The following is a 12,466-nucleotide window of genomic DNA, read 5'->3' as shown; positions in this document are numbered from 1 at the left end:
AAATATAAATCCTAGTTTTAACAGGGAGCCAATGTAAAGATCTAAGAACAGATGTGATGTGTTTATTTGTTTGTTTGTTTGTTTGTTTGTTTATTTATTAATTTATTTTGTCCCAGTGAGAACACGTGCAGCCACATTTTTGATTACCTGTAGCCGCTGCACAGCTGATTTGGGGAGGTGGGTGAATAAGCCGTTACAGTAGTCCAATCTACTTGTTATGAATGCATGAATTCAGAGTCTGCTTTTGACAAGAAGCCTCATCATTTTGAAACGTTTTTTAGATGGTAGAAGGCTGATTTTGTGATGTGATTGATATGGCCCTTAAAATTGAGATCGCCGCCTATGAATACACCCAGATCTCTGGCTTCATTCTTGCTCTTCAGATACAGAGAACTGAGATGAGCTGCAATTGTTTTGGAGCCTTTGCACCAAAGATGAGTAATGTAGTGTAGTGTCATTATTTTCTAATATTGCTACAGCCGATGACGGTACATGTTTCAGCAGAGAAAGGAGGTTTAACGGGTGTTTTGGTGGCAGATATTAGTGAGCATGAGGCTCCCCAGTCAACGAGAAAGGTTAATTTGTGACTTCTAATATGTAAATCAAGGGTTGGGAACTTGATAACGGCATTCTAATACATGGATGTGTGTATTTAGTCATGTGTAAGTGTGGGTGTGATTCACAATATTCATTTGTGTGTGTATGTGTATGTGTCACCTGATCAGGGTGTGCAGAGCCATGGCTTGGCTCGTTCCCCGGGGTCCCCTCCTCCCGGCTTCAACTCTGATATTGTCCTGATTCCCCTGTTTGACCCAGGTTGCCCTGTGGTCATCTCTGTGGCGGCATGGAACAGTCGCGTGCCCAGTGTCCTTCCTGGCCGCAGCGATAGCAGGTGTTGGGTCTGGGTTGGGACCCCCTCGCCCTCGGCGGTAAGGGCGACGTCCATGGAATCCTCCGCCTCGGTGGGTCGGGCCTGAGGTGTTTTGCTGAAGCCAGGATGGACCTTGCTGACCTTGAGTGATGGCCTGAGCGAGCAGGGTCATCTGGGTCTGGGACTCACGTTGTTTCTTTTGATCTTGTTTGCGGTCTTTGTCTCCTTGGTGTATCATTTCACATGTCACCGAGTGGGAACACTTGTCCGATGATGAATGCAGACCGTAGATGAGTCTCATATGGTGTCTGGTGGAGCTTCTTATCTTGCCGTCTTTAAGCAGATGGGGTGGTGGCTCCTTGCGGGGCATGGTTGTCTTCATTTTCGAGGTCGATCACTGGCATGTCTGCGTTGATGATGTTAGGCTCGTCGTTAAGGGCGAGGTTGGGTGGATTTGGAGGTTGACGCCATACGGGAGGATCGCAGTCCAGGTTCAGATCCAGGGAAGTTCCGGCCGGTAACATAGGATACAAAGAAATACATTGATTAGCATCATACTGGTGGTGGTGGTGGTGGTGCTGATGGTTTCTGCATTTCCCTGTCCGTTTTCCTGACCATGTCTCTTTCCCTGATCGTCATCTATCTGTCCCTTTTCCTCTCCCTGCTTCCTTTCTCTATCTTGTAGCCTAACTTTCCTTTTTTATGAAAATAGATTCACATCTATATTATGTTAGTTTCTGTAAGACTTAATCCAATTTTAACATATACATTCTTTTGATTCTCTAAGTGGCTGATCCTTCTGTAGCGCTTTACTCTTATTGGCACCCATCCTGGTTGTCACTGGGGATTTCTCTCGTACAGATTCTTGTTAATTTTGCTCTCTCCCCCTTTTCTTAATCGAGGGCACTAGATTCTATTTCACGTGTCTTTCGCCGATTTGAATTGTTATTCTAGCCCAAACATGACGGTCCAAATTGATGCGCAATTGCTGTAAGCAGCTGCAATCCATTCTTTGTGAATTTGCCCCTTAAATCCTTAAATGTGACTGCAGGTTGCTGCCGAGTTTTGACAAGGGAATGAAGTTTAATGTGGAGTTCACACTCTATCGCCTCACGATGCGAATCATGCACCGGGCGGCGGAGAAGGCGTCTGAAACCCTGGGAAAAGTTCTGTTCCCCACAGAGGCTGGCCTCTCCCACCGACAGGGGGAGTCAGCTCAACTCAGGTGAAAATATATAATATTGGGACATTTTTCAGTGCTTTTCGCGGAGATTAAAATAAATCAAATACAAAAAAGAAATGTTGTTTTTCTAGCCTGTTTGATCCGAAACTGGAGGGTAATTCAGAGCAGCGTGAGGCTGTGGAGAACATCGTGGCTGGTTCCTCCAAACCTGCCCCGTACGTGGTGTTTGGACCGCCCGGAACAGGTATGTATATTTTATTCGCTGTTATCATTTTTATTTTTGAGTACATTACACTTCATGCAATGTCACCCTTACGCACTATCAATATCAATGGGAGTTGTGGAAATGGGCTCATCGTGTCAAAACTACACACACAAGCCAAATAAGACACAAAACTTGGAGATATCTCACTTCTCTGTCAAAATGAAATTCTTCAATCGTAACCTAACAATCCTTTTTCAGAATGGGTGAATGTGAGGCGTGTATTGTAAAGCTCTTTGAGTGGCCACAAGACTGGAAAAGCGCTGTATAAGATGCAGTCCATTTACCATTTACCAACGATAAAAGAAAAAAAATTGTATTGTCAGGGATTGTAAAGGACGGGGTGGAAGGATTATGGATCCTGCCTTCTGTAAGGGTCTGGCCACATCAGACCCTCATCAACCCAGTCGAAATATCCGTGTTATGGATGCCGCCGTGTAGCGACTCGGGGTGGGCTGGTCTCTGCCCAGCCTCCTTCATCGTCAGGCCATGATTTATGACATGGTCCATGAAGTGGACCTCATGTGGTTGGATATAAACGCTCCGTCTATTGCCTGGTTCCCCGTCTTTGTTCTTGTTGTCTCCATTGTCCCCCTCCTCCTCCTCCCCTCTTCCTCTTCTTCTTCCTCTCCTCTTCCTCCTCCTCTCGCTCTTGCTGCCTCCATGTTTGCAAAGTTTGCAACGATTGCAAGAAATTTCATTTTTAAACGAAGCGACCAATGTAAGAAACAGTGTGTAGTGCTTTGAAAGAAGTGTGCTGCAGAGTTGGAAACAAAGTGCAAAGCCGAAAACTTGTTTGCGCTTTTGGTGCCTTTGTAAAAGGCTTGGTTACAAAAGTTACGTTTTTGACGCTGTCGTCCAAGCCTTCACTTTCACTGTGTAAGCAATCGGCAAAAACTGTAACTACGTGCTTGTATTTCTGGCTGCACAAATTATTTCCCCAAGTTAACCCCCTTAAATTGATTCATTTTAGATTAAAACTATTTTAGTTATATATACTATGATGTTGGTTTTACAAACTCAATATTTTATCTTTTGGCCACAGGTTTTTTGAACTACTTGGTAAGAAAAATAAATAGGATCAAATAATTAAATAAATACTTGGATGTAATGTAGGAATAACGTAGGAATGGTAACTTCCTTTTTAAAGTCAAAATGTCTAATTATTTTTTACACTTGCACTTGCAACATTACAATATACCATTTACTTAAAAAATACCAAAAACTACAAATATATAGTAAACATTAACAATAAAAATTAACAGTAAAAATTATAAAAATTTACTTTTATTTTTCATTCAATCAATATTGTGTGTGTGTGCGTGTGTGTGTGTGTGTGTGTGTGTGTGTGTGTGTGTGTGTGCGTGCGTGTGCATGCATGCCCGTGTGTGTGCATGCGTGTGTGTTTGTGTGTGTGTGTGTGTGTGTTTGTGCGCATGCACGCGTGTGTGTGTGCGTTCTTGCATGTGAGCCGGTGCGTATGTGTGTGTGTTAAAGCTGAACAGCTATAAACTTTGTTCGTGGACGGACTAATCGTTACAGAGGAAATTGGATTCCCGTATTTTATGATAGAGACATGTTGCCTTTCTCCTCTCTACATGAAGCCACAGAGAGTGACTAGTTCATGTCTTTTTCAAGACATGAACTCTACTTAGCCTTAGGAAGGAAAGCAGAGTACACATACATCGTACAAAAGTTCATGTGAAAAGCACAGCAAAACATAGACGTATAAAATTCTTATAACAGTGTGTGTGTGTGTGTGTGTGTGTGTGTGTGTGTGTGTGTGTGTGTGTGTGTCTGTGTGTGTGTGTGTGTGTGTGTGTGTGTGTGTGTGTGTGTGTGTGTGGGTTCATGCGTGTGTGTGTTTGTGCGTGCGTGCTGCTCAGGTAAGACGACCACGCTGGTGGCGGCCATGAAGCAGATAGAGAAGGCTGAGGCGTCGTGCCACATCCTGGCCTGCACTCAGTCCAACATGGCCGCCGACCTGCTGTGGAGGAAGCTGGTGGAGCACGTGGACAAGGGGAAGGTTTTCCGCATGTACGCCCTGAGCCGTTTCAACGTCCCTCAGGAAATAAGGGTGAGCCCTCCACTCTGTTGTCACAACCTCCTAAATGGATCTTTTGTCTACCTTTGTAGATCCCTGTGCTTTTCAACCACTCTGCCGCTCTGACTGCACGCTGAAAATGTTAAGATTCCACTTTTATACAATAATGTAGCGCAAAATAGGTCCTGTGTTGCAAGATCAAAATTGTAAGGCAGTCCAATTCATCAGTTCCAGACAGAATATTTATATATACTATGTATCATATAATATCACATAATATTTATATATAATATATAATAATATACAGTATTATATATATAGAGACAGAATGTTTTTATCAAAAAAAAGAAAAAGTACAATCCCTGATGTGCAGTGTGTCAAAATATGTGCAATACGCTTAGTACTCTGATTCCTATTTATGGTGTTTTTTTTCTATATATTTTATATTGTTTATAGTGCTTACCTTGATATGCTCTCTATTTTCTGCTGTCACTTTTTGCTGCTGTAACAATGTAAATTTCCCTGTTGTGGGACTAATAAAGGTTTATCTTATCTTATCTTATCTTAATAGCAGCTTTGTGTTCATCAGATGGAGTTTCACACTGAATGTGAGAGCTATTGAGAGTGATGGGGTTTGACTCTTTTTTTTTTCCGGGCTTGGTTCTTGACGAGTCCAAAAAAAAAAAAGAGTCGTTCTTTTTTCGGACTCTGGGTTCCTTTGGCTCAGTCGGTGTAACGCACGGTGAGCGAGGGAGGACTTCCTGAACGACGATACAGAGTCAGAAGAGTCGGTATGATGGAATGAGTCGTGGAAGGAATTCTCGCGACAATCGTCTCATTCCGTCGAAGCGATTTATCTTGGCGGAATGCAAAGTGTCACTCAATAAATCACATCATCATCACATCACATTGGATATGAATTGTGCCGAACGCCTCGGCCTTGTTTTTGCCTTGGGCCAAGTTAGTCCTCAGTGATTATTTTGAGTTTGTGACTCAATGAGTCGTTCATTTTCCAGAGTGACTCCCAACACTGAGTCATTTAAAACATTTGCTCGTTTGTCTCGCATCACAAACTATCAGGGGTGTCAGGATTCTCTCAATCCACGATTCGATTAGACTTTTCGATTTTAAGGTCAAGATTGGATTCGGTTTTCATTTTCAACAAAAGTATATTTTTTCTGTGCCATTGTTAGACTATCGAATCTTGATTCGTAAAGAAACACACTTGTCACAGCATCCCCCCCGCGGGGGGATAAGCGGTATAGATAATGGATGGATGGATGGATATCACAGCGTCATGCTCTGTTTAACATTGTTATCCTATCTTTGATATCACCCATCAAAATCATATCCATGACGTTAACTGCTCTTCTGGAGTACCAGTGCCTTACCAGCACCTCTCGCAAGCTGCCGCTACTCTGTTCTGCCCGCTCAAGTGGACATATTGGACAATATATCATATTTTAATGAATCTGAGCACACTTTTTCTAAATTATTTGAACGGCTCGAGCTGTGGCTCGGGCGTCGGTTCACCAGCGCGCCGTTTATTTTCAGGTGGCGTTGCATTAAGAAACCACCATCTATTTTTCACTTGGCTGGTCGGACAACTGCATGAGGCATTCCACTTGCCCCAGACACAGAGTTGACTTGCCCCGGAGCAGGCGGACAAGCGGGCAAGCATTATGTCCTGCCCTAAGGGATGCGGCGCAGCGGAGCCGGCCGCAGTTCACCCAACTCCCAAACCAAACTTCATTCCGAGCCCGGCGAGCCGCGGTCGAATCTGCGGAGGGGCCCGCACCTCCCCAGTGCACGCTGCTTTTGTTTACTGGCGGATCTTGACCGCCACAATATGGCGACCGTGTCGGACAATATTTCCCACGGAAAATAATGGGGAGAGTCGCGAACCTGCTTGTGATTTTGAAATTTTGAACGTGACACTGTCATTGTAGTCGATTTTCGATTTCGAATCGGAATCGTGACAACACTACCATCAGTCATGCGCCATAATAATAATTATGATAATAATAATAATAATAATAATAATAATAATAATAATAAGAAGAAGAAGCACAGTTCTATGTGTTTGTGACGTTTAGTGGTCAATCGGATAGTGGTGTAGTGCCACGGGACTATTTCCTTATAAAAAGGGATCCGTGGCAGAAAAAAGATTGAGAAACACTGCCCTAGCAAAAGCACGGTTATCAAAGCGTAAACTATGTAATATTATGCTGTTCTTCATATATGTATATCCATTACATCTCTGTTCCCGTGTTTGTTTCCTAAAGCCCTACTCTAACTGGGAAGATAACAAACTTGTGGATCCCCCTGTGGAGAAGCTGGAAGGATATAAAGTCATGGTCACAACCCTTTTCACTGCCTCTAGGTACATCATTATTATACTGGCACCTTTTAGAATGTTGAGAGGTGCATAATTTGTCTTTACCACGATTTTTGTCCACTGGGCTTTCGCATTTAAAGGATTTAAGGATTTTAGGATTTTTTTTTAGTATTAGTAGTGTCTAGTATTAAGTTGTTATTTTGACAACTTCTTTGTCCTTTTCATTTAGAGCCGAGTTTTTTAAATGTTTATTTTTTTTACTTTTACAAATTATGTATAATTATTATTATGACCTTTTTTATGATTATATTCTTTTATAACTATAATCTATGATCTATGATTATAATCTATGATTATGATCTTGTTTATTTATTTATTTATTTATTTATTTATGCTTTTGTTCCTCATACCTTCATTGTATTTGGGGCGGGAACGGGAGTGAAATGTAAAAAAATATGAAAAAATATATGTGAAATATGTAAAAATAAATAAATAAATACATATATATATATATATATATATATATATATATATACATATATATATATAATTTTATATATTTTATATATATATATATATTTATACATATATAATATAATTTATATACACAGAAATAATATATATACAGTATATTTATATATATATAAACTGTACATATATCTACAGTATGTATACAACATAATGCTATAGAATAATGCTAGTAAATCCTAATAAGGGCTCTCTCTCTCTCTCCCCCTCTCTTTCTTATATATAGTATTTTATTTTTGGTGCAATGCATTTTACATTTCTAATAATTATTTTACGTGTGTTTGCATAATTTTAGCATCTTGCAGATAAATGTGAGTTTTCTCAAATAAAAGATAAAATCTCTTTCAATCCCCCCCCCCTTCAGGCTGGTTACAGGAGGCGTTCCCGAGGGGCATTACACTCACATTTTTGTGGACGAGGCAGGACAGGCTGCGGAGCCAGAGTGCATCATCCCTTTGGCAGGTGTGAAAACAATACACCAAAACACCACTTTTCCCCTTTCTTAGACATTGTTTTTTAGTTGTTCTTTTTTTGGTGTTTTTTTTTAATTTCATTTCTCTCCATTTGTTTTTGTGTCCATAGGTCTCCTGGACCCAGAGAAGGGTCAGGTCGTGCTCGCCGGAGACCCCAAACAGTTAGGCCCCATCGTCACATCAAATCTAGCAAAGCGTTTTGGCCTGGGTAAAGAACTCTTTATTCCTAAATCCTAAAAAACTGAAAACAATTATTAGAGCTTCACTCATGGGTACTGAACCATTTTGTGATGTTCATGTTGTGTTATTTGTTGTTCAGTTATGATTTCACCATTTCTTTCTTTCAACTTTATTCTCGCCTAGAGAAAAAGATTGTCTTGTTAGGAGCATACATAAATAGAAAGACACAAACACAATTAAATGAATAAATAATAATAATAATAATAACAATAATAATAATAATAATAATAAGTATTATTATAAGTATTATTATTATTATTATTGTTATTATTATTATTATTATTATTATTATTATTATTATTATTATTATTATTGTTCTGGGAAGAATTATCAGATTTTTTCTTTAATTTTGTAATTAAAATGAACAAGATGAGACTTTTAAGTAAGACGCTTTATGACGTCATCATATGATTTACTATAAATTTACGGATTCCGATAGAGAATGTCCAGCCGGACCGTGTCCAGTGTGCGGCCTGGACTTGGCCACTTTGTACTTGTTCGACGTTACCAAACTACCAATTTACGTGTGTATTTATATACCTCGTTTATGTCAGTAGATCTGTTCAATTGATATTTTAAATCTGTGAGAAATACCACAACATTATTCAAATTTCATGGAAACGTAACATAATGAAAATGTTATATGCTAAATAATAAAGTAATAAAAAAATACAACAAAAAAAACGGTACCAAACAGCCACCCGTCACTGAGAGTGCAGCTCTATTTACATGGACAACACGGTGAGTTTAAACAATGAGAAGTTCTGGTTTACTGGCAAACATGGACGGTTGTTTTAAAGAGTTGCACTGTGTAGACCGCATAGTGGTTGCTCCGCAAGACGAGCAACCAGGAGACGACAGACCGGGGAGAGCCCATGCAGCGTTCAATGTAATCTCGGAAAATCCCGCACCCACCACGACTAAACTGGACTCTTGTGTATTGCTGCCGGCAGCAATATTTATTATTATTATTATAAGCTTTATTTGTATAGCACAATTCATACCGGAGATGCAGCTCAAAGTGCTTCACAGAAAGTAAAATGAAATAAAAAAGAATAAATAAGATAAGATAAAAATGAGATAAAAAATAACAGTAACAGATAATGATATCAGTAAGCAAAAAACAATAAAAGGTAGTATAATAACAAATACACAATAATATATAATCACAATCAATGGCTAAATTTCCAGTTGTTTTGCCTTTAATTTCACAGTGGACAAGATAATGCTAACACATGTCTAATTTGCACTCACAAGACGACCAAGAAACAGGAGGGCTGTGTACCGGGTAATAAATCTCCTCCCTGGGCCTCTCTCGGTGCTAAGCCTAAGAGTAAATGGGAAACGAGAGGACGACTCACAGGCACAGACCAGCGCCCTGAGATCTGTGACGCGAGCGCCTGACCTGCCTTATCATCCAGGCATAGCGCCTCTTCAACCCCTGTTCTTGGTAGGACACAGCGGTGGAGCTGTGAAAAGGAGAACTAGCAACAAACCTCTCGAATAACCACGTGTGCAACTGGAGAACCGATTTGCTTCACTGTTGCAGGACCCTGGATCTCCGTCTGATGACTTGGATAACCTCTCATCTGCATACAGCAAGGCAAATACTGAGGGTAACTCAGAAGGTAAAAGGCTGTGGGGAAAGCTAACGACTGGGCCCCAAACTCTGATTGTGGGTGACTTTGCCGTAAAAGATGTAAGAGGCATGTGCAGTAAGAAGACCTCAGAATACTCTGCGTTCCCAAGAAAGAATCCTGCATATTGTGGCTGCACATCCAAGTGTTGAAAGCATCATCGTGCACATAGGGACCAACGGTGTTGCGAAACAACAGTCTGAAGTACTGAAACGAGACTTTATTGATCTGTTGAACAGAGTGGCCCTCTACCACCGATCAGAAGAGGAGTTGGGAGATTCAGCAGATTGTGGCCACTGAACATGCAACAATATAATGTCACAACATATACAGTACATATATAAATCTATGTAATCACATAAACGTATATGCAGACACGTAATGACGAACACAACCTCATAAAACCCCAGTCACATATTCTCCATTATTCACATTATTTCCACAGACACCCAAACCTTGGAGTCCCAGAGGCAGATATCAGTGTTTAGGCCTCTCCGCGTCCCACAGACATTCCCAAGCCTTGGAGTCCCACACGCAGCTATCAGTGTTCAGGCCTCACCTTGACGCAGCTGCAGAGAGCGAGAACAACAGTCGTCACATAGTTTACCAATGACCAGTAACGCCAAACTGACTATATATTGTCTCTGACTTCCCCAAATAAACTGCTCGACTCAGAGAGCTCTGATTCGACCCTCGTACAAGTAAAACCAACGTCTGTCCGCCTCTTTATTTAAGACCGGCGATTGACAAACTGCAGATTAAAGCAACCCTTTCATTTCTGTAACAAACACATGGCTTTCAACTGCATGCATCGCCCATTCAGTGCCATTTATTGCCAAGTTCAACTTTTTCTCGGAGCGCCAACATCTTTCAACATCTAAGGAAGATGGACCTTGCCTTAACAAATCAGGAGTAAAACCTTTTATTGCTGACCTATTATACTTCCTGCGTCATCCATCTGTTCCCTCTACCAAGGACAAGAGAAGAGAGGAATCAAAACAAGATGACATAATACAACGTAGAAACTTTGAAAGAGAGCCGCCTCGCACAGCATCTCCCGTTATTTGTGTACAAAATACAAGACACTCTAACTGGTATCTGCTGGGTCCAGGCTGCAATGCTAATGGCACTCATTTGGCCTTATGGAAGGTAGCTTCCTCTATTCCTGTCTTGATAAGTAAAAGAAAAAGAATGGTGAATCTGCTTCGATACAGGAGGCACCCAACCCATTCAGAAAATGTAACAAATTTAGCATCCATTCCTTGTCAGCCACAGCCTGTCCCAAAGCATTGGGCAGTTAATGCGTTTAACAAACAAAATCTAACTTTATTAAACGTTAGATCTTTGGCATGAAAAACATTTTTCATTTATGATGCTATTATCAAGCCACAACCTTGATTTTATGTTTTTGACTGAAACTTGGTTAGAACAAGATAACAGTGCAGCTGTTCTTATCGAATCGACCCCTCCCAACTCCAATCAACCATAAAAACTTGGAGGACAATATACAAAATCTTAAATCCTCCTCCTGCTGCCTTTATATTCGGCTAACAGGCTATTTCAAAAATCTTTCAAATTCCTCAGATCTTCTACAAATTGTCAACACGTCTCCTTTCTCACGTTTCTTCCCACAGGCCCTGAAAACAGCCATCAAGCCTCTAAAAAAGAACAATTTAGACACCATACCAATAAACATTTATATCAAACCTCCCATTTTTATGTAAAATCATGTTTCCATTGTTGTTCTTGGTTTATAAAGCACAGAATGGTTTACAGCCAAAATACATTTTTGATATTCTGCTACATTATGGGACAGGTCTGCTTTTTGTCTCCAGAGTCAAAACTCTGTTTTTATGCACCACATATTTGGAACAAACTCTCAGGTCGTTTCTCAATACCAAGTATGCGAAGTCCGGACTTGCAGACTTGGTAGTTCAGACTTGGCTTGTTGGACCTCGCTGGACCAATTCCAATACCAGCTTGGTGCGAAATGCATTCTGGGATACTTGGCTGTCCCAAGTCCACACAAGTCACCACCGATGCATCCTCGATAAAATGGGCGGAGCAGGTCCACATCCGGGCATTTGGACTGGACTTGGCTTGATGCGGACTTTGAATTGGAACAGTACTTGGGCTGCGACTGATGACGTTTCACAAGTCCACAAGAACACAAGCACCGACAAGAACGCAGTTTGAGAAAGGCCTTCAGAAAACTGCAGGTCTGCTGCGACTCTCACCTCTTTTAAATCAAGGCTGAAGCCTTTCTGTTTGCCGCTGCCTAACCAAATATAACCAAATATTAATTAATTGCACTGCACTGTCACTTATTTGATTTTATTATTGATTTATTATTCTATGCATTTAATTTCTTAACTTTACAATGTGTTCTTCCTTTTACATTGGGTTTCTTTTGCACATTGTCTGATGTTTTTTTAAAACACTTTGAATTGCCTTGTTTTTGAAATGTGAATACTAGAGGCTTTGTGTGGACTGCATTATATGGGCTAGGATATCACCTTGGAAAAGTAAAACGCTATTCTGGGAATAGGAGAAGGAAAGGATCTCTAGACCGGTTCTCAGGGGCTAGAATATCGCCTTGACAAGGAAAAACGCTATTCTGGGAATAGACAAAATAGTTGTTAACAAAGAAAAGATCTCCAGACCGGTTCTTGGGGCTAGGATATTGCCTTGAAAAGGTAAAAAGCTATTCTGGAAATAGGCGAAATAGTTGTTAACAAAGAAAAGATCTGCAGACCTGTTCCCCGGTGCTAGGACATCGCCTTGACAAGGTAATATGTTATTCGGGGAACTGGTGCTATTCGGAGAATAGGCGAAATAATTAAAAATTGTTTAAAATAAAAACGTATAAATAAAAATAAAAAGGTTTCTT

At 40.6% G+C, this 12,466-nt stretch overlaps 1 protein-coding gene across 1 annotated transcript in view; it reads left to right on the top strand.

The window, feature by feature from the left end:
- LOC307241173 (putative helicase mov-10-B.1) overlaps positions 1 to 12,466 on the top strand; it is a gene marked incomplete at its 5' end in the record, with an annotated part of 28,671 nt that overhangs the window by 12,337 nt on the left and 3,868 nt on the right. The window contains 6 exons of the mRNA XM_080015209.1: positions 1,923 to 2,096; positions 2,186 to 2,298; positions 4,203 to 4,393; positions 6,646 to 6,743; positions 7,591 to 7,688; positions 7,809 to 7,907. Of these exons, the coding sequence (XP_079871335.1) occupies positions 1,923 to 2,096; positions 2,186 to 2,298; positions 4,203 to 4,393; positions 6,646 to 6,743; positions 7,591 to 7,688; positions 7,809 to 7,907 (773 nt within the window). The remainder of the gene's footprint in view (positions 1 to 1,922; positions 2,097 to 2,185; positions 2,299 to 4,202; positions 4,394 to 6,645; positions 6,744 to 7,590; positions 7,689 to 7,808; positions 7,908 to 12,466) is intronic.

Source organism: Zeus faber (assembly GCF_960531495.2).
Source record: "Zeus faber genome assembly, chromosome: 15".
NCBI lineage: Eukaryota > Metazoa > Chordata > Actinopteri > Zeiformes > Zeidae > Zeus > Zeus faber.
This window is presented reverse-complemented; position numbering and strand designations above follow the sequence as displayed.